This window comes from Danio rerio, chromosome 5 (genome assembly GCF_052040795.2).
Source record: "Danio rerio strain M-AB ecotype USA chromosome 5, GRCz13ab, whole genome shotgun sequence".
NCBI lineage: Eukaryota > Metazoa > Chordata > Actinopteri > Cypriniformes > Danionidae > Danio > Danio rerio.
Genome location: NC_141025.1, coordinates 24,625,969 through 24,648,023, shown reverse-complemented (window position 1 = coordinate 24,648,023; position 22,055 = coordinate 24,625,969). Strand labels below are relative to the sequence as shown.

Genomic DNA, 22,055 nt, shown 5'->3' with positions numbered 1-22,055 from the left:
GAAATTAAAATAAATAAAAATATTTATAAATAAAAAAATGCTATATTATTTAAATGTATTATTCTTAAATGCATCATTATATAGATACAACTAGAATAACACAGATGAATGAGGAATATGTTCTGTCCGTGTTTGCATGGGTTTTTCCGGGTGCTCTGGTTTTTCCCCACAGTCCAAAGACATGCACTGTTGGTGAGTTGGGTAAGGTAAATTGTTTGCAGTGTATATGTGATCCTGATCCTCCAGGTTGGGGTTTGAGCATTGGGCTAACAACACACTTTGCAAATAATTAGATGTTTCATAACACAAATATCAGGGTTTCTGCAGGTTTCATCAAGTCAAATTTTAGACTTTATGAGACCCTTTTAAGACCATTATGAATGGAATTTAAACTTATACGGGGCTCAATACTTTGCCACAAAAAAAGATTAAATGTTATTATTTGTTAGTGACCTACTTTAATGTGTCAAAATGAGAAAACTGTAGTTGTACACACTTTTTTTTCACCATAATATTTATTTTAAATTTTATTTTAAAGTTTAACATTGTTAAAAGTATATTTATTATGGAGTTAATTACATAAATAATCAAACATATATATTTGTTGGCTTTTGCTCCAAATTGATTGAGCATAACTTTTATTCAATCTAATGCGTTTCTGTTGTAAAGCCTTAATATTTATAAATAGGTGTGAAACTTATGTCTACTCCCCCTTATTTGAATGAAAGATAATGTAATGGGATGTATTGCTCTGTTATTATCATGAGGAACTGTGTAATTGTTTTCTTTCCCTGATTTTATCAAGATGGATGGTTGGTGATTATATGGATGTTGGCCTGATTGGATAGCTTTACTTGGATAGGAAAATTAAGACCTGTTTAAAATGATTTAAGACACACAACACACTATTTTGTTGAATTTAAGTGAATAACACCCTGAATATGGTGCGCCTAGATGACAACTTTGCTATAAACGATCTGCTGAGTCTCTTCCAAATGTTTATTCCAGTTGTAAACTGCAATAACGTTTATCATGTAGCATATACAGCTATAAGGGCATATGCTGGATAAGTTGGTGATTCATTCCGCTAATTAATAAAGGGACTAAGCCGAAAAGAAAATGAATGAATGAATGTAGCATATGCTTTTAATCTGAAGCAAGAAGACCAATGAGTTTTGAATCGCTCTAACATCCTGTCATAAATTAGTGTTCTGGCTCCAAGCTTGCATTTTAAAAACATCAGCTCCACAGTAGTTAGAACAGACTGTTTATTGATGCATCACAGCGAACTGAATTTAGAAATGATTTGAAGTGATTTTAATAAAAAAGGTATATAAATACAGGAATATTTACAGTGTTTACGTTGGTTTGAAATTGTTTTTGTATCTGTGAAGCAGTGGCCCTCCTCTGGACTTCACCACTTGCCCCTCTTGCTCCAGTCTTTAGGAGTGAAATGCAAGCATTTGGGATCAATGCGGAGATGGCGTTTCTGCATTGCACACTCGTGACCTTCCACTATGTCCTCGGACAAGGTGAGGATGTATTGACCCTTCAATGGAAGAGAGGTAAAACACACAATTCAGTATCTGCAAGAGTCACATTATGTCACTTTCATGACTTTCTTTCCTCTGTTCAACACAAAAGAAGATACTTTAAAAAATGCTGTAACCACTGCATTCCATAGTATTTGTTTTTTCTACAACAGAAGTAAATGGTTACAGGTTTTAAGCTTTCTTTAAAGCATCTACTTTAGTGTTCAACAGAATAAAACAGCTCATAAAGGTTTGGAACCACTTCACAATTTTTGGGTGAACTGTCCCTTTAAAGTAATGTCTTGCCTTATAATAATTGATGAGGTTGAGGTACTGAAGGGTGGATATCACATCTTCTTTCTTGATGCTTGTAATCTCACTGATTTCACTGAAAATAAGAAGAACACCATTAGATATGTGTGTCTTTTAAGTTTTAGAGATCAAACAGTGGGCACATACTTGATGGTGATCTGTGGTCGTTCTCCATTCTCTGATTTGAGGTCCATGAGTATCTCCAGAATGGTCTGGGACCAGTACGAGCGGTAGGAGAGCAGTCCCAAATCAGACAAGGGTTTCTCTGGGGTGCCCGTCTTTCCTTCCACCTTTGAGAGCTCATAACCTTTAAGACAAAGATGTGAAACGGGCAACATTAGGCATTACTATAGACCATTTTGCGTCAAGTAAACAAATACAATGGTCCCAACATATTTTCTGTTTTACATTTTTAATTTCTATAGCTTCAGAGAATCCAAAAATAACCACATATTGATAAATAATGTTATGATGGCTGCTTTAACATGAAGTTCTGATTTAATTGTCTCTCGTTAGTTATAAAATAGTTTGATAACAAGCAGGAAATGTTCACGAGCCAATGAAATGACCAAATTTAAATGGTCTATACACTTTTCTCAAACTAAGGCATGAATTGTTTATTTTTTTTCCTTTATTGTGATAGTATAGTGAAGGTGGAGGGGACACGATCAGAAAAAGTTTGCAAGCCAGGATTTGAAATCACTAACTGAATCACTTGACTGAAAATTATAAGCAAAAATTTTGCCTAAAAAATCTTTGGTATTTTACTGAACATTAGTCGCACTTGGTCAAAATTGCATTGGTAATTTTTTTTTCTAATCTTATATTTATGTCTATTTAATTGAAATAATGAAACTTCTTAACAAATTTATTAAGAATGTACTTTTTCTAAAGTTTAATCAAAAAGTGTATTACTACTTGGAGATGTGTATTTAACCATAATAGTAATATATGTTTTTTTAATATAAAAAAAATATGCTTTTCCTGCTTACAGGATCATTTAGATGAGACCAAAATACTGTTTACGCACCCTAAGTAGTTCCAACCCGTAATGAGCTTCTTTATTTTGTTGAACACTAAGATATTTTGAAGAAAGATGAAAACCTGTATCCATTTATTTACTTTCAAAGTAGGAAAAACAAATATTTTAGAAGTCAATGGTTACAGGTTTTAAGCTTTTGACTTCAGAATATCTTATTTTGTGTTCAACAGAAGAAACTTATAAAGGTTTGAAACAAATAAAAGGGAAAGTAAATTATGACAGATTATTATTTTTTTTGACTGAACTCTCCTTTTAAATGTAACTGCATGATACAAGTTTGCAAAATAACAATAATTTCATTCTATAAATTAACATACAGTAACTAAATTTGAGTAGTCCTGAAGAACTTTAAAATTACTCACTGAACTCAATGAGCAGTTTGCCATAGCCTCTTCTCTGGTAAGGTGGTAACGTCAGGATACAGGCCACATTATAGTCCTCTGTTGATTCTTTCTCCTTTATTAGATGAGGGGAAAAAAACATGTTTAAGAGGATTAAAGGCTATTCAAATTACACACAAATGTTTGATGAATTCTAAATGATACAACAATAGATCACCTTTGAGAAGTAGCCAACAATATGGAAACCCTTTGGGTCGTACTCTGTCATAACATAGAAGAGGAAAGGGTCTGTGTCGTAGTACAGGGTCTTGTGGTCCAGGAAGCATTTAGCCAGTAAACACAAATTTTGGGAATATGCCTGGGAAAGAGCAACAAATATCAGACCATCAAGATACTACAAAGATGTACTGTACATGCTACAATAAGTATTATATTATTTTAAGGAAAGACCAACATTTAGTTTCATTTAGCCACTTAAACAACATCACTCTTGTTCATTCAGGGATATTTACAGTCAAAGACAAAATTATTAGCCCTCTTGTGAAATTTCAATTCCTTTTAAAAAATTTCCCAAGTGATCTTAAACAAAGAAAGGAATTTTTAAAAGTATTTCCTATTATATCTTTCTACTGGAGAAAGTCTTCTTTTAGTTTGGCTGGAATAGATTTTGTAACTGCTAGGTCGATATTATTGTCTCCTTCAAATACAAAATGAAGTATCAAAATATATCGAGTAAAATATTACTTACAATACCTGACAAAGGTCTTTTCTCCTAACCAAGTTTTAGGGACAACAATAACTTGAACTCTAGTTGATCATTTGGTATCAGAAGGGGCTTATATGGAAGGCAAAGGCCTCTAGATTACGCTTATTTGACCAAAATAAAATATGATCATGCCTTGATATTTAATTATTTAATTAGGACAGTAAGGTCTGAATTTGCTCAGACAAAAGTCACTTAACAGAAATAATGTACAGTATAGAATAGAAAATCATGGTGCAGTGGAAAAAGAATTGATATTGTGTATTACTAATTAGCTTGGAGGACTGCATCCATACATCTCTGCAATGACAATAATAACTTATTAATAAAGTCATCTGGAATGGCAAAGAAAGCGTTCCTTCAGGACTCCCAGAGTTTATAAAGACTCTTTGGATTCATCTTCAATGCCTCCTCCTCCATCTTACCCCAGACATGCTCAATAATGTTCATATCCTGGAGCACCTTGACCTTCTTCGCTTTCAGAAGCTTTGATGTGGAGGCTGAAGTATAAGAAGAAGCACTATCCTGCTGAAGAATTTGCCCTCTCTTGTGGTTTATAATGTAATGAGCAGCACAAATGTCTTGATACCTCAGGCTGTTGATGTTGCCATCCACTCTGCAGATCTCTCACACGCCCCCATACTGAATGTAACCCCAAACCATGATTTTTCCTTCAGCAAACTTGACGGATTTCTATGAGAATCTTGGGTCCATGCAGGTTTGAATAGGTCTTCTGCAGTAATTATGATGCAGTTCAACAGATGATTCATCAGAAAAATGTACCTTCTGCCACTTTTTCAAATGATCAACTAGAGGTCAAGTTTTTATTTGTTGCTCTTACAACTGGGATCAACGACAAGGCTTTTGTCAGGTAGTGTATTGTCATCATGGCAAAGACAAAATAAATTAGTTATTAGAGATTAGTAATTAAAACTACCATGTTTAAAATCTCTCCATTAAATTTTTTTTATTAATGGGCTAATAATTTAATCCTCGACTGTGTGTAAAATCCTTAAACCAAATCTACTTTGTAATCTGATTTCACACCTTGTTTTTTCTGCCATCTATTTCGAAAAAGGAGATGGTTCCTTTGCGGTAGATCTCATTTCCTGGAGGATGCCGAAGGTTGCATTTTGTCTGTAAAGGTTACAGCAGAACTAAATACAGCATTTACTACGAAATAAATATAATACAATCGAGTCATTTCAATAAAAATGTGTATTAAAGAGTTTTGCATGATTTTACTTGTGTTCAGCTGCTTGATTTGAAAGTCATGTGTTAGAATACCACCTAGACAACAGAAGTAAAATGTGACCACAGATGAGGCCTTTACTCTTACCAGGTGCCTCTGAAGACATTTGAGGCTCTTGAGGTATTTGAGACAGAATTCACAAAGGTAGATAATGGGCAGAGAGGTGAGCTCCTGTGGGTATGGAGAGAAGTACCAAGGCTTCAGTCTGTGTCGGCCCAGCTCTATACAGCCTATGTTCTTCATCCGAGTCACGATGTCATCATGGCTGCGGTCGGACACCAAGCTCCCAGTCATGCGTGGGGCAGAAGGGATTCCATCTGAACTGTCCTGCGAGTCCTGAGATGAGAGGGTAGCGTTAGGGAGAATGGTATGAAGCATTAAAACATGAAACAAAATGTTTGAGGGTTTGATATCAACTGTTTTTAATATCAGGCGGCATTTACTCCACGCTGTTTAAAACCACAAACAGAAATCTTTGATGTCTTTTGGCCATTTGGTAAATGGCAAAAGTGTTTTGAGAGCTTGATAATGCAGATTTTTGAAAACAGCTGTCATGTTTTACAAAGTGGTGCATGTTTTCGATACAAAACTGTGAGTTTCCATATTACATGGTCAGTCTATAGGCATGGTGGACTGTATGTGTGCAGATGTGAAGAATGTTTTAAGGGGAAGTTGCCATCTACTGGCCTGGCATAGATAATACGTTTTGAGTCATTTCCACAGATGTGTGTGAACAAAGATCATCAGTGCCAATTTGTCTATTGTACGCTAAACTTCTTTAAATTGCAATATATTATACATTTATGTATATAGTGCAATGGACTCATCGTTGCATTTCCGGAATCCATCATATCTACAATCTGACTGTACAACAGCCATAAGCCTCCATTATGACAAGACACAATAGCAATGGTAAGTAAATGAGCCGGACCTCTCCTGGCAGCAAATAGACGGTGGAGCAGCGGGGACTGTTATTCTGGAACACCTTTACCATCTATAAAAACACAAGGGGTTGCAAAGCTTTGGGACACTTTAAGATTGGTGACAGCAGTAAAAGAAAAAAAAATATTGGAAAACAGTTCAAGGATTTGGTTTTGATCTGAACTCTGGTGCACTCGTTGTCAGTGACGGTTTCTAAAATGCTTCAAATAACAGAATTTGTATAACATGATATCTCACAAAGCACTTAAATGAGATTTAAAGGAACTAATTGCCCTAAAATATTACATTCTATCTTTTAAAAATATATCGAGTATGTTTGCATGACTGACCTCATCTGTGCCTCCACAATTCTTTCTTTTTCTCCCAGGTTGAGGAGGAATAAGATGGCGCTGGATGGATGTTGTGCCATTCTTAAAGAAAAAAAAAACAAGCAGAGAAAATATGTCATGAGGACCTTCTCTTCTATGTCAGGTCAGGGTGCGTGTTTAATACAGTCATTCTTTCCCAATATTCAGCAGCACAACAGGCATCCTTTTTTACATCGTTTTTGGCACACAAAAGTGTTTTTGGAGCTTTATATGATTACAGAATCACTGAAGTCACATGGAATTTGGTCCCACTTTATATTAAATGGCCTCAACAACTAAGTACTTACACCATAACATAAGCACAATGTTCTTACTGTGTTCATATTGTATTGCACTGATGATGCTCTTGAAGTGGGATACATGTAGACTGGTAGGTTTAAGGGTGAGTTAAGGTTTAAGGAATGGGTTAACAGAGTAATTGTAATTAATTACAGAGACAATTATATGCAGATCATTTTAAATATATATAAATACAATGTAAAAACATGCATGTACAAAATAAGTACATTGTACCAAATGATTCATTTAAATGCAAGTATACAGTAATTAGGGTCACTTAAAATAAAGTAGGACCTGAAATATTTTGACAGTGTGTGGTTCATTTTCTTGATTTTAAACACCTTGGGTCTGTTGGAGGACGGGAGAGAGATCTCTGATTTCATCTAAAATATCTCTATATGTGCTCTGAAAATGAACAAAGGTCTCAGAGGATCGGAATGACAGGAAAGTGAAATTAATAACATCATTTACAATATTTGAGTGAACTAACCCTTTATTTTTTTTGGTCACATGAGAATTTACATTATGAAAGCAACTGAATTAAATTGTGTTTTTATAAAGATAGTTTGGAAAATGCTAATAAGTTTTGCTATATTAACCTCATTGTCATGTAACTGGTCATGATAGATTCCTTGGATAGTCCTGCACACATTGTTACTAAATTTTCCAAAATTTGCTAAACTTCCTGTCCACCATTTTAGCTTAAATTTAAAAAGCTACTTTTTTAAACTCCTCGTAGACCGTTGGTCTGATTTTTACCAAATTCACCAAGATCCTCATCTTCAGATCATGTCGAAAAAAAAAAAACCCGGATGCGGTTTAAAAATGGACAGACTCTAAAAATTGTATTTAATTTAGGATCTCTATTTAGCATCATCCCTGAGTAAACGGCTAAATACAGACTTTGCTTACTGTTGTTAGAGAGGTGAGCGGTTCATGTTCTTCTCTGGATTTAATGTTGAAGGATGCATCTCTGATTGCTGTATAGAGTGCCGCCTGACTGGCCTCTGTAGAAGCTGGAAGTGAAGGCACTGGAGTCGCTGCAGTCACCTGTGTGGCTAAAGAGACTGACTCCGCTTTCCTTTTCTGCAAGATCAAACAGAAATAAGACAGCTACTTTTTTTCCCCTCTGCATGAATAACGAGTGCAATAATTCTTTAAAAGTACTAAAATCCATCAACAAGCATAACTATGAGTGAACTTCAGACACTTACCACGTGAAAATAAATAAAGAGCAATGAGTAATAATGAAAATGTCCTGACTGTGTTGAGAATTAACAGATTTGCTACATTTTTTAATTCTATGTGTAACAGATGCAAAGATTGTGTCTAGTATTTGAGATGTGCACTCCAGTGCTTCAATCGTTTGTAATCTCTTCGATTGCTGTGTGTTTTATATCTTTTATTTACTGTACATTTATCTGAAAAAGTTTAGCCAGGTTAAATTGTGTCGAGGCAAAGACTGCATCCCTCACACTTTTTCGAACAGTCGGGCCAATTTAAATTGGTCTTTAATTCAGCCCATTGGTCATAAAATTTCAGTGGACAGATTGGTCAGTATGGACAGGGTTCGTCTGTACCGGTGTGGGGACGGTTTTGCCTCTTGAAGGAGCCGAAGCAGACTGAACATGAAGATCTAGACTCTTCTTCTAAATTTGAACAGAAAGTGAGAGAAGATGGTAAACAGACTACATAGCATGCAAGTTTGAAAACAACTGTGATATACTGTATTTCTCTGCCACTGAAGTGGGGGAATTGCGTTTCTACACAGAGGTATAGATTACATTGACTTACCACGTCTCTTTCTGGTGAGCTCGGACGAGACCCAGACAGGCCATTCTTCATGGGGGTCTTTGCCTCCTTTTTGGGAAATTGGAGCTTCTTAATGTCCAGCCGGTCTGGAGTGACCCATTCGTCCAGCCGCTTATTGACTTCCAACAAACAACAAATTATGCTGACCTTTTTCTTTACACTTAAAGCCTTAACAGATGAGTTATTTAACCCTTGTGCATCTTTATGAGCATTTTTGTCTTTTCACTTTACTTTTGGTGATCATTTTAGAGGGTGACACGGCGGCGCAGTCACCTCACAGCAAGAAAGTCTCTGGTTTGAGCCCCAGCTGGATCAGTTGGCATTTCTGTGTGGCGTTTGCCTGTTCTCTCCGTGTTGGCTTGGGTTTCCTCCGGGTGCTCCGGTGTCCCCCAAAGTCCAAAGAAATGCGCTATAAGTGAATTGAATTAGCTAAATTGCCCGTAGTGTATGTGTGGGTGTGAATGCAAGAGTGTATGGGTGTTTCCCAGTGCTGGGATGTAGCTGGAAGGGCATCCGCTGCGTGAAACATAAGCTGGATATGTTGGTGGTTCATTCGGCTGTAGTGGCCCCTGATTAATAAAGGGACTAAGCCGAAAAGAAAATGAATGAATAACCAATTTGGCTGTTAATGCATATAATATGACAAAAAAAATTTTTTTTACACTTTACTTTCAATTCCTTTCATCAATCTATTTTACAAAAATCTACCGGTACAAAATTGAAAATTACATCCGGATGCTAATTTTACACAAAGTCATGGATTCTTTGTTTACAAACTTCTAATCAGTTGGCAAGGCTTCAGCATTTTAGCTTGTTTATGACATGTTTGCCCTCTATAAACTTGTATCTAACCTTATTTAATAGGTGCACAAGGGTTAATAAAACTCTGGAAGCAAGATATTAAAAAAAAGACAAAAGAATTGAGTCAGGCTGTCAATTAATACTCACAGTCAACATAGTGGACATAGTAGAGCTTCCTCCCAGAGATGTCTTTGACACTTAAGATTTCAGCCAAAGCTATGGAAAAAAGAAACCACAAATTAACCAAACATTAATATATCTACGTGTGTTGTATTCAACTGTTATTAGCGTGTAACTACTCTTGTGTTATAACGTGAGGGTCAATAGATGAAACAGATAAGCTGCAGTGTTTTGTTTACATCTACAGTATGGGCTGCTGCTGACAGGCTGATATACTTACGCCATTCGTCTTCGTTTTCTTGATTTCTCCGCAATACTGGAAGTCGACAGCCCTCAGTTATTTCAACCTATGGGAACATAACACAATTTTAAATGGAATCGACCAACAAATGCAGAAGAAATTACATTTAAATCGCTGCTAAAACGACATTAAACCCAACTGTTTGTCTATTACTCACAGAGTGGTCCGCCATCTTTTTATGTGACGCAGAGAAGTGTGCAGTGAGTGACGCACTGGATAAAGCTCGTTTGTTCCTCAATAAAAGTTTTATTGGTTTTCACTTTAGTAGAAGAGTGTAGAAAAACATGCAGAAACGTTTGAGGGGAAAAAATAAATTGTAATTTGAGTCAAAGTATTGTCTTTGTTTTTGGACGGACACTAACTAAAAAACTGATTTGATGAATTATCATTTTTTTAAAAACAGTTCGCTTTATGAAGTTATATTTTACCATCCAAAAATATACAATAAAAAACTTCATTTTCATTTTCGCTCATCGTGAACGTTTAGTTGCTTAAAAGTGATATATGCTTATTTTTGAGTAAGGAAAATGTGTGCGCGCAATGATTCCTATATTTTTCTGTTGTTTGTCATCTACTCTGTGGCTTTCGTCATCTCTGAAATAAATATTCTTCAGTGAATTAATTTTTTATGTTAAATATCACCTTTGTAATTTAAATAAAAACCACAAATAACAAAAATGTTTTTAATACATTCAACTCGCTTCTATCTAAACTTCGACCGACCTACAGTTTTTCTTTACAGCGCTTTTTTTTAGGGTTTATCTTTTTCCATGGAGAGAAATTTCTGATTTCCTGTCTGAGCCATAATGGAGCCTCTTACAGTCGGACTCTACAGTTTCAACTCGAAATTATAAGAAAGGGTGAGCTCCTTACATCACTTAATGCGTCACGAAAAAGCCGTACGTAGTTTTAAAAAGGGAAGGACGAACTCTTTGATTGGTCTTGATATTTCAAAACCTTTCTTCCCGCCCACCGGCGCTGGCTCCTGATAGGTAGTTACGTCTTTCCTTTGTAGTCACAGGTCGCATCCGGTTCGTGCGTCGACTGAGATACAAAAAGGAGAAAGCAAAAAATCTCATCAGGAGCCGAAATACCGAGATATGAAGTCAGGGTTTTAGTTATTCTTTTTACGTATAACCATATATGTAGTATTAGTCATGTGTTGTAGTCTCTAATGTTTTTATAACAGTATCGGTAGAGCAGTTTTAGATGGTTGGACTCGTTCTAGTTATCGGGATTAAGTGCAGTTTTAATTGGGATTGAATCAGCTCAGGTCTATATTCGTCGCATGTGTTAAAGGTCGTCCGCGCATTGAGTGTCGTTATATTTTAGCAGTAGTCGTGTTTGTGTGTTTGCGGGGTTGGCGATGGCCACATCGGCCCTGTACGCCTGCACCAAGTGTAACCAGCGGTTCCCGTTCGAGGAGCTGTCGCAGGGCCAGCAGCTTTGCAAGGTGAGCGGAGAGCGCGCACATGCACACACATACTGTTGTTTACATCAGCTTAAACAGTCTCTACTGGAAGACAGTGTCCTGTTTCAGCTCAGCGAGTTATCTAAGCGTTCACGGTGAACGGCAGAAGCATTTAGAGCTTAAGTTAAACACCACTGCTGTCATAAAGCCACCGAGATACACTCCACTAGTCATACGTGTAACATGATTTCTGGACTAAGTTAAGCTGCACTGCTTTGTATACACATTTTAAAACAGGACACAGGTCTGAATGCTTATCTTGAGACATCTTAAAGCACATTTTAAGTTTATAGCATATCTTTACTTGATTTATTTCCCCCTCAGGAATGTCGGATTGCGCATCCCATAGTAAAATGTACCTACTGCAGGTCAGAGTTTCAGCAGGAAAGGTAAGAAACATAAACAAATGAATAAATAATTTTTCCTTGTACGTTAACCGAAGTGACTGGTAAACGCCCCAATCAATGTACACGCTGCAAAGATCTTCATTCAGACCTACACAGTCTGAAACACCTTAGAAAAGTATTTGAAGAATTTAAAGTACCTTAGTATAGGTGCAGTGATTAGAGTTTCTCACGGGTCAACTTGGATTTGAAAACCCAAGCTCTTACCTGAGACCCTAGCAGGTTCGGGTCTCGAGTGATTTAAAATAAACATTTCATCCTATTACTTGAGTGTCTCTTTGCAATAAATATCCACCTTGTTGGCAGAGAATGCATTGCGCTTTGAGTGAGGAGTTCATTTACGAAATTCAGCATCTACTTGAGCTTTGGTCTTTAAAGGATTCTGAGAAATGCATGTAGAGTTGAAAAATACAATTGAAATTATACACAGAAGTTCAACATATTCATCTGGAAATCCACTCACTCAAAAAAGTTACTGTTGCTGCTTGTTCATACTACTGATTTAATTGATTTAACTCATTTTAAGTTTTTTGGGGACAACTTAATTGTTTCATTTTCAATCCACCTAAAGTTGTTATAACGATTTTGTTTACTTAATCGATTTGTGTTGGGACAACATGAAGGACCCAGCATTTTTCAGTGTTCTTCACTGCAGTTTGTATTCATGTAGGAAATGTCTTTACTGCGTTTGCAATCTCTTCATTGAAGATGAGCTAAACAGCACTGAAGACATTAGAAAACGTTAGAAAATCTATCATTGAAGATATTGCTTATTTTTTGTTAAACTATAACATTTATTTGTTTAATATTATTGTCAAAATTTAAAACATAGAGATAACTTGTATCCATCAGGCTGTCAGTATTATAAAGTAATACAAAAATCAAATAATCAAAAAATGGACATGTGGGCAAATTAATCAACAGCACTTTCCTTGACTGATATCGGTATTGCAGACATTGAGCATACATCAATGACATTGACAAAATCTGGTCTGTCACTGGTTGAGTTTTTCTTTTAAAAATATAGTATATCATTTAGGGTTCAGGTAAGAAGTGATTTGGGTTGGGGTTGAATTTTAGGAGCTGAGAAGACCTCTAATACATCCATGCACTAGCCACATGTCTAAGAGCAGTATTTAGATTGTTTATTTGAGCTGTTTACTTTTTTAATGCATAGCTAAAATGAAGGTTGATGATTCTGGCCTAATGGTTAGGGAGTTGGACTTTTAATCCAAAGATCTCAGGTTTGAGTCTCAACACTGGCAGGAATTGTTGGTGTTTTAGCGCATAGACCTAATACACTTTATTGAACAACTAGACATCACCTATATACTATATAACTGCAGGCATGCTGTTTATATACAATAACTTTTAAAATCTATTAGATACTATTTAAAGTTATTAGTAACTAATAAAGTTGTGATAACTAATAACCTTAACTTTTCCAAGTTTGATTGTAGTGCAATAATGTGCACCTTTTGTAAGGTTACTTTGAAACAATAATTATTGTGAAAAGTGCCCTACAAATAAACTTCAATTGAATTGAGTGTTGGGAGTGAATAGCCAACGCTCACCATCCTCAAAAGGCTGACTTGATTAAATTGAGCTAGACACCGAACCACCAACTGCTCCCTGGCAGCCCACGGGTCCAAGTGTATGCTGACCACTGTGAGTTGCTTTGGATAAAAGCGTGTGCTAAATGCTTAATGTAAGTTTAATAAACGATCTAATGTCACAATTTTAATAATAAATTGTTTTATACAGTAGGCATAAATGTCACCCGACTAACAAATGCTGTTTTTGATTAGAATTGCACGTCAGATTCTTTTACAGAGCACTTCATGTTTACACTTTGACATCTGATCTTGATGAATTGAAAATTTGTTGTTAACTCTTAGAAAACAAATGCGCTTCAAAACAAGCTCAGTATCATTTAGAAATGGGCCAGTATAAGTTGCTGATTGTATAATAACCTTGGATAAAATACCCAGGATTTACAGTATCACAGGGTTGTGATTAATGCTCTAAAATACCTTCTTTTTAAATGTCTGGGTAAGACAAAACAAAAGTTATTTTAAGAAGCATTAATAATATTTTGGAACATTAAACATGTCAGGTTAAATAAAGCATTTACTTCTGCTCTTCATTATTTTCAAAAACACGGGTTTCTTTACAACAGATAAAAAACATAATAAAAATTACATATATCTTAGGAACGGTATAACAGAACATTTTAGTGGTATTAAAACCTTGACTTTTCAAAACCGCGGTAAAACTTGAAACCGATTATCGTCCCATGCCTAGTATCATTACATTATTAACCTCAGTATTATCGGTGAGCATTTGTGTATTATAAATTGTAATGAATAAATTGTATTGTAAATAAACCTCTAACGTATTAAATTGAAAATATTTTAGTTTAGAAAAAGACATTTTTACTTGCAAAAAGAAAACATCAAGCTCACACTTTCCATTTCTGTATTGCCTTAGAGTAGAATAGGACTGAAGAGTGGAGAGTTTGTAAAGTAGAAAAAGTTAACCACTGAGTAGGAGCTGTCATTTACATAGATATTTATAAAAAAAAAGTAAAGCATGTAATCTTTAATACTTCACTATGGTGATGAATACAAATGCACATTATCTAATAATAATGTCATTATTACACTAATTGTCTATTAGCTATGAGCAGACATTGTCAATCAGTGCATTGAAGGAAACTACACATGCTTGTCAAACAAAGTTGCTTGTCATATCTTCTAATCAAGCATCCATGCATTTGAAAAAAATTGCAAATTAACAACAACAAAAGTCCAAATTGGCATGTTATAAGCAGACTTTGCAATTGTGATTCACATTAAAAAAAAAAAAGAAAAGAGTTGGAGGTGTCTTAAAGTCACACCTGCATATTCGCCCCTGATAAAAAGTAATTCATAAGTTTTTTTTTTTTGTTTGTTTAAAGTTTGAGAGTTTTATATTCTAATCAAAGTTTATTATGTCTGATTTAATTTTAAATTGTTGCTAATTTATTCTTTGTAATGTTGCCTGCACTAATGCAAAATCTTTCCTTTCGTTCAGCAAAACCAACACTATCTGTAAGAAATGCGCACAGAATGTCAAACAGTTTGGAACAGTAAGTTGACATCATGTTTAAAAAATTGTAAACCCCACAGATCTGTGTGCTAACATCGTCTTCTCTTTTACCAGCCGAAGCCATGTCAGTACTGTAACATCATTGCTGCGTTCATTGGGACCAAATGTCAGCGCTGCACCAACTCTGAGAAGAAGTACGGCCCTCCACAAACCTGCGAGCAGTGCAAGCAGCAGTGTGCCTTCGACAGGAAGGACGAGGGAAGGAGAAAGGTGACCAATCACGCATGCACATTCTTATTCAGTCGTATCACTCCTCCACACTCTCTGGCTGTGTTCTCTCACTCTGTATGTGTGTGATGTGATTCACCACTCTCTGACAGATTGAAGAGTCACTGTCTCCAGATTTCAGCACAACTGAAAGCAGGAGTTTATTAGAGCTGTCATTAAATACTAGACAAATGCTGTTGTTTATGCACAAAAACAGATGAATCATTAAAGCCCACTGCTCCCACCAATGTTAACAGCTTTTTCAGCCATTATTGCTTCCTTCGTGATACGGAAACATTTGGTGTTATGTCTTTTAAGGATTTTTGTCTTTCTTTTTTGAAGGTTGACCTGTTTGAAAATATTATTTTTACAAATCTATTTGATGTAGCTGGTGGTGGTGGTACAGAAATTCACTTCACCTTGAAAATATTCCAACCATGTTATCATTATTCTGCCCATTAACCTTGAATTGAAACCTACAACTGCATTTAGACTAACTTTATAACTTATCACTATTTTGTTTTTGCCATTTTAAAATCTTTGAAATGTTCTCAACATTTTATTTTTTTTCATTTAGAGGTGAATTAAGTGTGAGCAATACAGAATCGTTCTCACATTTCCAGGTTTCTCAGTAGCAGAAGTCCTCATAGTTGGGTAAACTTATAGCACAATAATTGGGACAAGAAGTGATATATATATATATATATATATATATATATATATATATATATATATATATATATATATATATATATATATATATATATATATATATACACACACATTTTTTTATTATTATTTATTTATTTTTATTTTTTTACATTTTTTGCTCAAATAATAAAAGAAAAACTCAATGATAGTGTTATTAAGACTTTGAGTAGAAGGAAAAGAACTGTGCGCAACTTATAATGCAACATCAAATTTACTCTCCTGTCCATAGATGCTCCAATAGAAACGCCTCCCACACGTGGTCATTTGTTTTGCGTACTTTGATGCAAAGATTACATAATACATATGTAAATACACAAATATACAGGCTTTTTTTTTTTTTTTTCTCCAAGGATTTAAGATTATGGTGACCATCTTGTGGAAAAGGTCCATTCTGATTCTGGTAATCACAATCCAATTTGATCTGGCAGGAATATGATGCGATGCGTTTTAAGTTGGCCCTTCTTTATTCCAAGTGAACCGAATTCGGCAGTGTACACATGTGCCTGACGGCTGTTTCTAGCTCATGCCTGCGCAGTCCCATATCATCAAACTAATTTGAGAACTTTTGAGAACTGATTCAGAATCCTTTGAGAGAGAATCACGAACCATCAATTTTTTTTCTCCCACCCCTAGTGGAACAGCAGTATACTGTTTTTCTGACCGAATAACCTATATTTGTGTGACTATTTCCCTTAATCATCTCATCCACAGCCATTTGTTCAGTTTATATTCAAATTTTGACTGTTCATTCAGCGTAGTGATATGTAACTGCACTCAAGACCAGTGTTGTGCTTTCCCCTCAATATTGTTCCTCGGATAATCAGAAGTGCGCCTTCAACAGCCCCCGTAGAATTTAAAGAACATGAAAATAATTTTACACACTCTAGCTATAGATGTCTGTTTTCTCGTCCTGCAGGTGGATGGGAAACTCTTGTGTTGGCTATGCACGTTGTCGTATCGTCGCGTTCTCCAAAAAACGAAAGAGCAACGGAAAGGCCTCGGCTCTTCCCACTCCAACTCTTCTTCCCTCAGCGAGAAGGAGCATCAGAGACACCATCACCATCATCAGCACCACAGACACGGAAGTTCACACCACAAGTGAGTACAGATAATAAAATACCACAGAACATAAGTTAATGACATTTTAAATGCATGGTCTCTTACACAATTACTCACTTTTTTGTTGGAAATCTTAATAAAAATGTTGCTATTCTGTATGTGTGTTTTACAGAATAAGTGGAAACTTAAGTCCAGAGCAGGATCAGGGATTGTGGAAACAGAGGTGGAATTCATATCTTTTACTTTTTTTACTTTGTTCTGTGTTTGTGTGTTTTGTGGATCAATTGACTGTAATTGGGTTCTCTTATATAGCATTCAAAAGGAAACGCCAAAGAAAAAACCCAAACTAGAAACAAAGCCATCCAATGGAGACAGGTAATTACTGTTCATTGTATTTGTCAGTCTCTCAGGGAGCATCTGTTGACACATTACTTTTAATATTAAAGCCATTTCTCTTTCTTTCCCTCCAGTAGTTCAATCACTCAATCGATGGATTCTGGAGGCACGGATAACTTCATCTTGATTAGCCAGCTGAAAGAGGAAGTGATGTCACTGAAGCGCATGCTCCAGCAGAGAGACCAGACCATCCTTGAGAAAGACAGGAAGGTAATTTGTGATGTCATCTCCTGACACTGCAAGCTAGTCCAGGATGACTCACTTTCTCCGAAATAGTACACAGAAATGGATGGGTTTAGAAACGTGAATTTGCACATTGTTAGAATTATTTCTTTAAGCTTTTCCTGCTGTTTGTGATCTGCTGCCCACTTCACAGTCCATTTGCTGCCTGAGAAGATAATCACACTTGAGCCGTTACTAGAAGTCCATAATTGTTGTTGTAGTGATTGTTGTGACTTTCTTTGAAGGAGCTTGCTGCATTAAAGCTTAAAGTAATTTAACACATTGAAGATTCTTCAGAGGCTTTAGTTTGTAGGGACTTGAGTTGCTTTGAAATGTTCTATGAGGGTATGTTTGGTAATAAGGGGTGTTGACATAAATGATATCAGCACCACACTAAAGCAGCAGATAAATAAATGACTTCTGTCCTTAAGTAGTTTTGCAGAGAACATTTCATAATTGTGTTTACGGTTTCAGCTGACGGAGCTGAAGGCAGACTTTCAGTATCAGGAGTCAAACATGCGGGTGAAGATGAACAACATGGAGAAAGCGCACAAAGAGGCCATGGAGCAGCAACAGGTCACTTTACACTATAATCTATCCAACACATGCTTGCTTTTAGGTTTTTAGGTTTTAGATGCTTGCTATTGTCTTCCATACCTGATGCTTGGTATTTTTTTTAGTTCTACCTCAAGTGAGGTACCAAGCGAGCTGTGCCATTACCAAAACGTGACGTACAGTAGTCAACATTCAAAGTAAATCAAAAATGTTTTTTTAGAATTGTCCTAGGACAAGAATGCGTGTTGTTCAATAGTTTTAGGACAACTTTGAGGAAAAGGGATGATCCACTTCAAATGCTGACTACTGTATTCACACTGTTAACAAATCCCCTAGTTTTTAGCGATCGCTGAATCCAACGCTACAACGACACAAAAGTTGCAAGTGTTTTGCGATCCTGCTAAATTTTTAATTTAAATAATCACAAAAAATGTAAATTCTCATAAAACATGCAATTCCAAACCATATATAATCAAATTAGATTTATTTCAGTTTGCAATTATTTGTTTTACATACGCACGTTTTGCCTATGCAGCGCACATGATTTATTTTAATGTCTTGTGAAAAATGAGAAAAAACGTCTTTCATTTAGTTTTCACTTTCATTTTTCAGAATCATTACATGAAAGTGGGTAAATTGTTTTGCAGCCTGTGCAGTAGGCAGATGCGGATGAATAGTGAGTCGTTTATATGTGTAGTCAATTTAAGGATGCAATTAGACATCCTGTGGTGCAAATCGAGTGAGTAATACAGCGTTTTATGTTTGATGCGCTTCAGACTGCAAAAGAAAGTGTGAGCAAACATCTAACAAAGAACAATGGAACAGACAGAATAGCAAGCAGCTTAAAATGTTGGATGTTGGTTCAAGGATGACTGCTGCTGGACATGACTGAATTAAAGGACATTATTTGTGCTTTACCTGTATGACTAAGAGGCTATTATGTGCCAAATCAATAAATAATTTCGCTTAACTCTTGCCCTGCCTCTGACGAGAGAAAACGCTTCTTGACATGTTTTACGACAATCCGTGTTTTAGGTGTATTACAGTAAGGGAAGTCCTTACGCGTGTACTGTGTGAGGTACATTATGTCAAATGCTCCAGGGAATGAAATCTGAGAAAGAGAAAGTAAAATCGTACCCTATTAGATCTTGTGTTGACAAAAGACCAAAATAAAGAAGCTTTATTTTTATGATGTATGTCAGATTGCATGCCTAACATAGTAGGCTACCTAAAACGGTAAATAAGAAATCGCATGCACATCTTACCTTTTTATTATATATATATATATATATATATATATATATATATATATATATATATATATATATATATATATATATATATATATATATATACATACACACACACATTTTTTAAATCGCAAAATTGACCGCAAATTTTTGGGAATTACCACCACAATATTAATAATTTTTTGCAGAAAATCGCGAAAAACCTAGGGGTTCTGTGTTAATCACCAATTGGTCGGAGTGAATTGTCACTACCAAAGTCTATTGGATTTGTGACGCGAGGCATCAAACCCTCTATATTGAAATGGTCTGCAGCAGCAGACGCTGCTTAAGAACAGCAATTACAACTATAGCCATATTAAGTGGTACTAAACTGCAATGGAAATGCATAGTGAGCCGAGCAAAACTGAAGCGTTGAGACCATAGACTGTAAAATATATGGACGTAGTATCCGTGACGTCACCCATAGGTTTCTGAACACTGCAAAACAAGCTACAAGTAGGCCTGGCCAACCGTCGCCATTTTATTCGCGCGTCATCATACCCACGGTGGGATACCACACAAAGGAGGCGGGGAGTGAGTGGAGCTAGACACCTGCTGGCATTTTGCTTGGACCTGGCTTAGACAGTCATTACTTCGGGAGAACGCTTAACACTTTATTACCTGCAACTCGTTTGTGTTCTGATCACATGTGCTTGGTTGTATACAATATCAATGAAGTGTTTAGACTTCTAAAAACACTGTTGTTACACATTGAGCCACTAAGCATTGTTCTTATGACGTTTTTCTACGGGAGGAAAGAGCGAATTACTTCCAAACACTTTAAATTTAGTCTGTGTTAGTAAATGCAAGGCTATTGAGGAAATCCAGGCATAAAAACTGTATGACAACGCTTCAGATGACTCTTCTATAGCCTACAGCTAATCAATCTTTCAGATTCTGGAGTGCTTTACAGCTCTAAAGAACATTATAAATTATAAATAGTCTTAAATGAAACAAAAACATTTGTAGAGATGGTTTATAAGTGTATAACTTTACTCACATGGGCAATGGAGGCCACGTGAATGGTTTGTGAGCACAATTAAGTGCACACAGCATCCGATGTCATCTGATAATTGTAAGAAATAAGGCTAAAAGGCGTCTGACTGTGTAAAGCCACATAAAACAACACAAAAATATGACGAATATACCAAGTTCAGTGGCTAATCTGCCGAAGTCAGCTGTGGTGAAGTGACCAGCGAGACCTAGCTGTCACTCAAGTGGCCACGTCCTTAATTATGCAAACTTAATATAACCTAATATAAAGGAAACAAATGATTTATAAAAAAATTACACAGTTGTCATGAAGGGTAATATTAGCTATATGAACCAAAATCGTTCTTTGTAGCAGGCTGTAAACACCTTTTTTCTGCTGTAAAGTTGACCATTCTAAAAGTGGGCTCAATTAAAATTTGCTTCATATGGAGCCAGGACTAGCTGAATTTCGATGAATTGCAGTTTCAGCTACTTCTGTATTGGCTTCCCGAGGGAGAGCGGGAGGTTGCCTCTTGGTTGAGACATGATGAACCATACAACCATACTGTGCAGTCATAAAAATAGCTAAAATACACCAATACAACTCTTAAAAAGAATCAATTATCAATGTATAGGTCAATTTATTTGTAATTAGCAAGGCACTGATCTTGATTTTAATTGGAATATCTGCAGAGTTTTTAAAATGATAGACATCTACTCCACTGTAAACACAATCTGCCAAAAGAGACTGCATATATTTGCTTTAGCAAGTACTGCTTAAATATAGATTAATGACTCTGTTTTTCTGGCCAGTCAATTGGTGCCTCTATAATTTTCACCAATTGGATGCATCATGCTGAACCAAAGTACACATTTGCATTTAAAATTGAGCCTATGCATTTCCTCGGTGGTGTATATATTATTCACTAACTGTGTGTTTGTTCGTTTCTCAGGCAAAGAACCGAGAACTGTTGAAACAGGTTGCTGCTCTCTCAAAAGGCAAGAAGTTTGACCGCAGCGGCAGCTCTCTGCTGTTACCATAGCAATGACCTCACGCCATAGCAATGGCCCCTTACCCTAATGTGTCATTACTGTGAGGAAGCTTCACCCTCCCTCGCTCACACATAATCTGTGTGTTGTGTTTTATTATTCCGATGATGTCACATATGCAAATCTCTCAAGTTATTATTGTTTTTTTTTTCCTTTGGCTGTTTTAGTAACCTTTCATATTTACAGAACAGACATGACTGTATAGAGCCATTTCAGGAGCCCTGGCTGATTCCAGCCTCAGATCTCATATGCAAAATGTTTTAGAGTTTCTGAAAACTGACAAAAAGAAGCAGAGGTGCTGTCAACAAATGTATGGAAATATTATGAATTGAACGTGTTGGATATGCTGAACAGTTTTATATATGCTCAGTTCATCTCTCTTTCTATGTCTTAACTCTATTTCTCTCTCTCTCTTTCTCTCAATCTGAATCATGGAAAGACTGTATTACTGCATGTCTTACTGCCTGGTCAACCATGTGGTTTTGTATATTAACTGATTGCTCTGTTTTGTTTGGCTTTGTATTAGTGATATTTCAGAGATGAATTCTGCAGGCCTGTATGAGACACTGCTGTTTTAGTGAGTGAGGCTCTTTTATGTCCCCCATGCATTCTCATCTTTTTACTGTCGGACACTTTTGTACTTTTTTTTTCTTCTGCAACACAGACGTTTCAGGAATATTAAAGCTTGTAAAAACCTTTAAAAA

At 36.1% G+C, this 22,055-nt stretch overlaps 2 protein-coding genes across 6 annotated transcripts; one reads left to right on the top strand and one right to left on the bottom strand.

Moving 5' to 3' along the window:
- Positions 1-1,251: 1,251 nt before the first annotated feature.
- Positions 1,252-10,060, bottom strand: kat5a (K(lysine) acetyltransferase 5a). 4 transcript variants are annotated; one of them, NM_001002365.1, is made up of 15 exons: positions 10,023-10,042; positions 9,845-9,911; positions 9,592-9,660; positions 8,626-8,762; positions 8,412-8,480; positions 7,744-7,917; positions 6,514-6,594; positions 6,174-6,236; positions 5,330-5,578; positions 5,038-5,127; positions 3,445-3,585; positions 3,249-3,342; positions 1,992-2,151; positions 1,839-1,920; positions 1,255-1,549 (listed from the first exon to the last, which is right to left on the bottom strand). In NM_001002365.1, exons 1-15 carry the CDS (start codon positions 10,035-10,037, stop codon positions 1,415-1,417), a joined length of 1,626 nt encoding a protein of 541 aa, NP_001002365.1. In that variant the 5' UTR covers positions 10,038-10,042; the 3' UTR covers positions 1,255-1,414. The 4 variants fall into 4 exon arrangements, with proteins under 4 accessions (XP_087107773.1, XP_087107774.1, XP_087107775.1 ...); XM_087251647.1 differs by lacking the exon at positions 6,174-6,236 and having other exon boundaries at positions 1,252-1,549; positions 10,023-10,060; XM_087251648.1 differs by lacking the exon at positions 8,412-8,480 and having other exon boundaries at positions 1,252-1,549; positions 10,023-10,060.
- An 822-nt stretch (positions 10,061-10,882) lies between these two features.
- fam76b (family with sequence similarity 76 member B) lies at positions 10,883-22,055 on the top strand. Of its 2 annotated transcripts, none has more exons than XM_087251365.1 (10): positions 10,883-11,318; positions 11,661-11,725; positions 14,816-14,870; positions 14,945-15,100; positions 16,725-16,906; positions 17,040-17,090; positions 17,180-17,242; positions 17,341-17,473; positions 17,960-18,061; positions 21,255-22,055. In XM_087251365.1, the coding sequence occupies exons 1-10, from the start codon at positions 11,232-11,234 to the stop codon at positions 21,342-21,344; spliced, it is 984 nt and encodes a 327-aa protein (XP_087107491.1). In that variant the 5' UTR covers positions 10,883-11,231; the 3' UTR covers positions 21,345-22,055.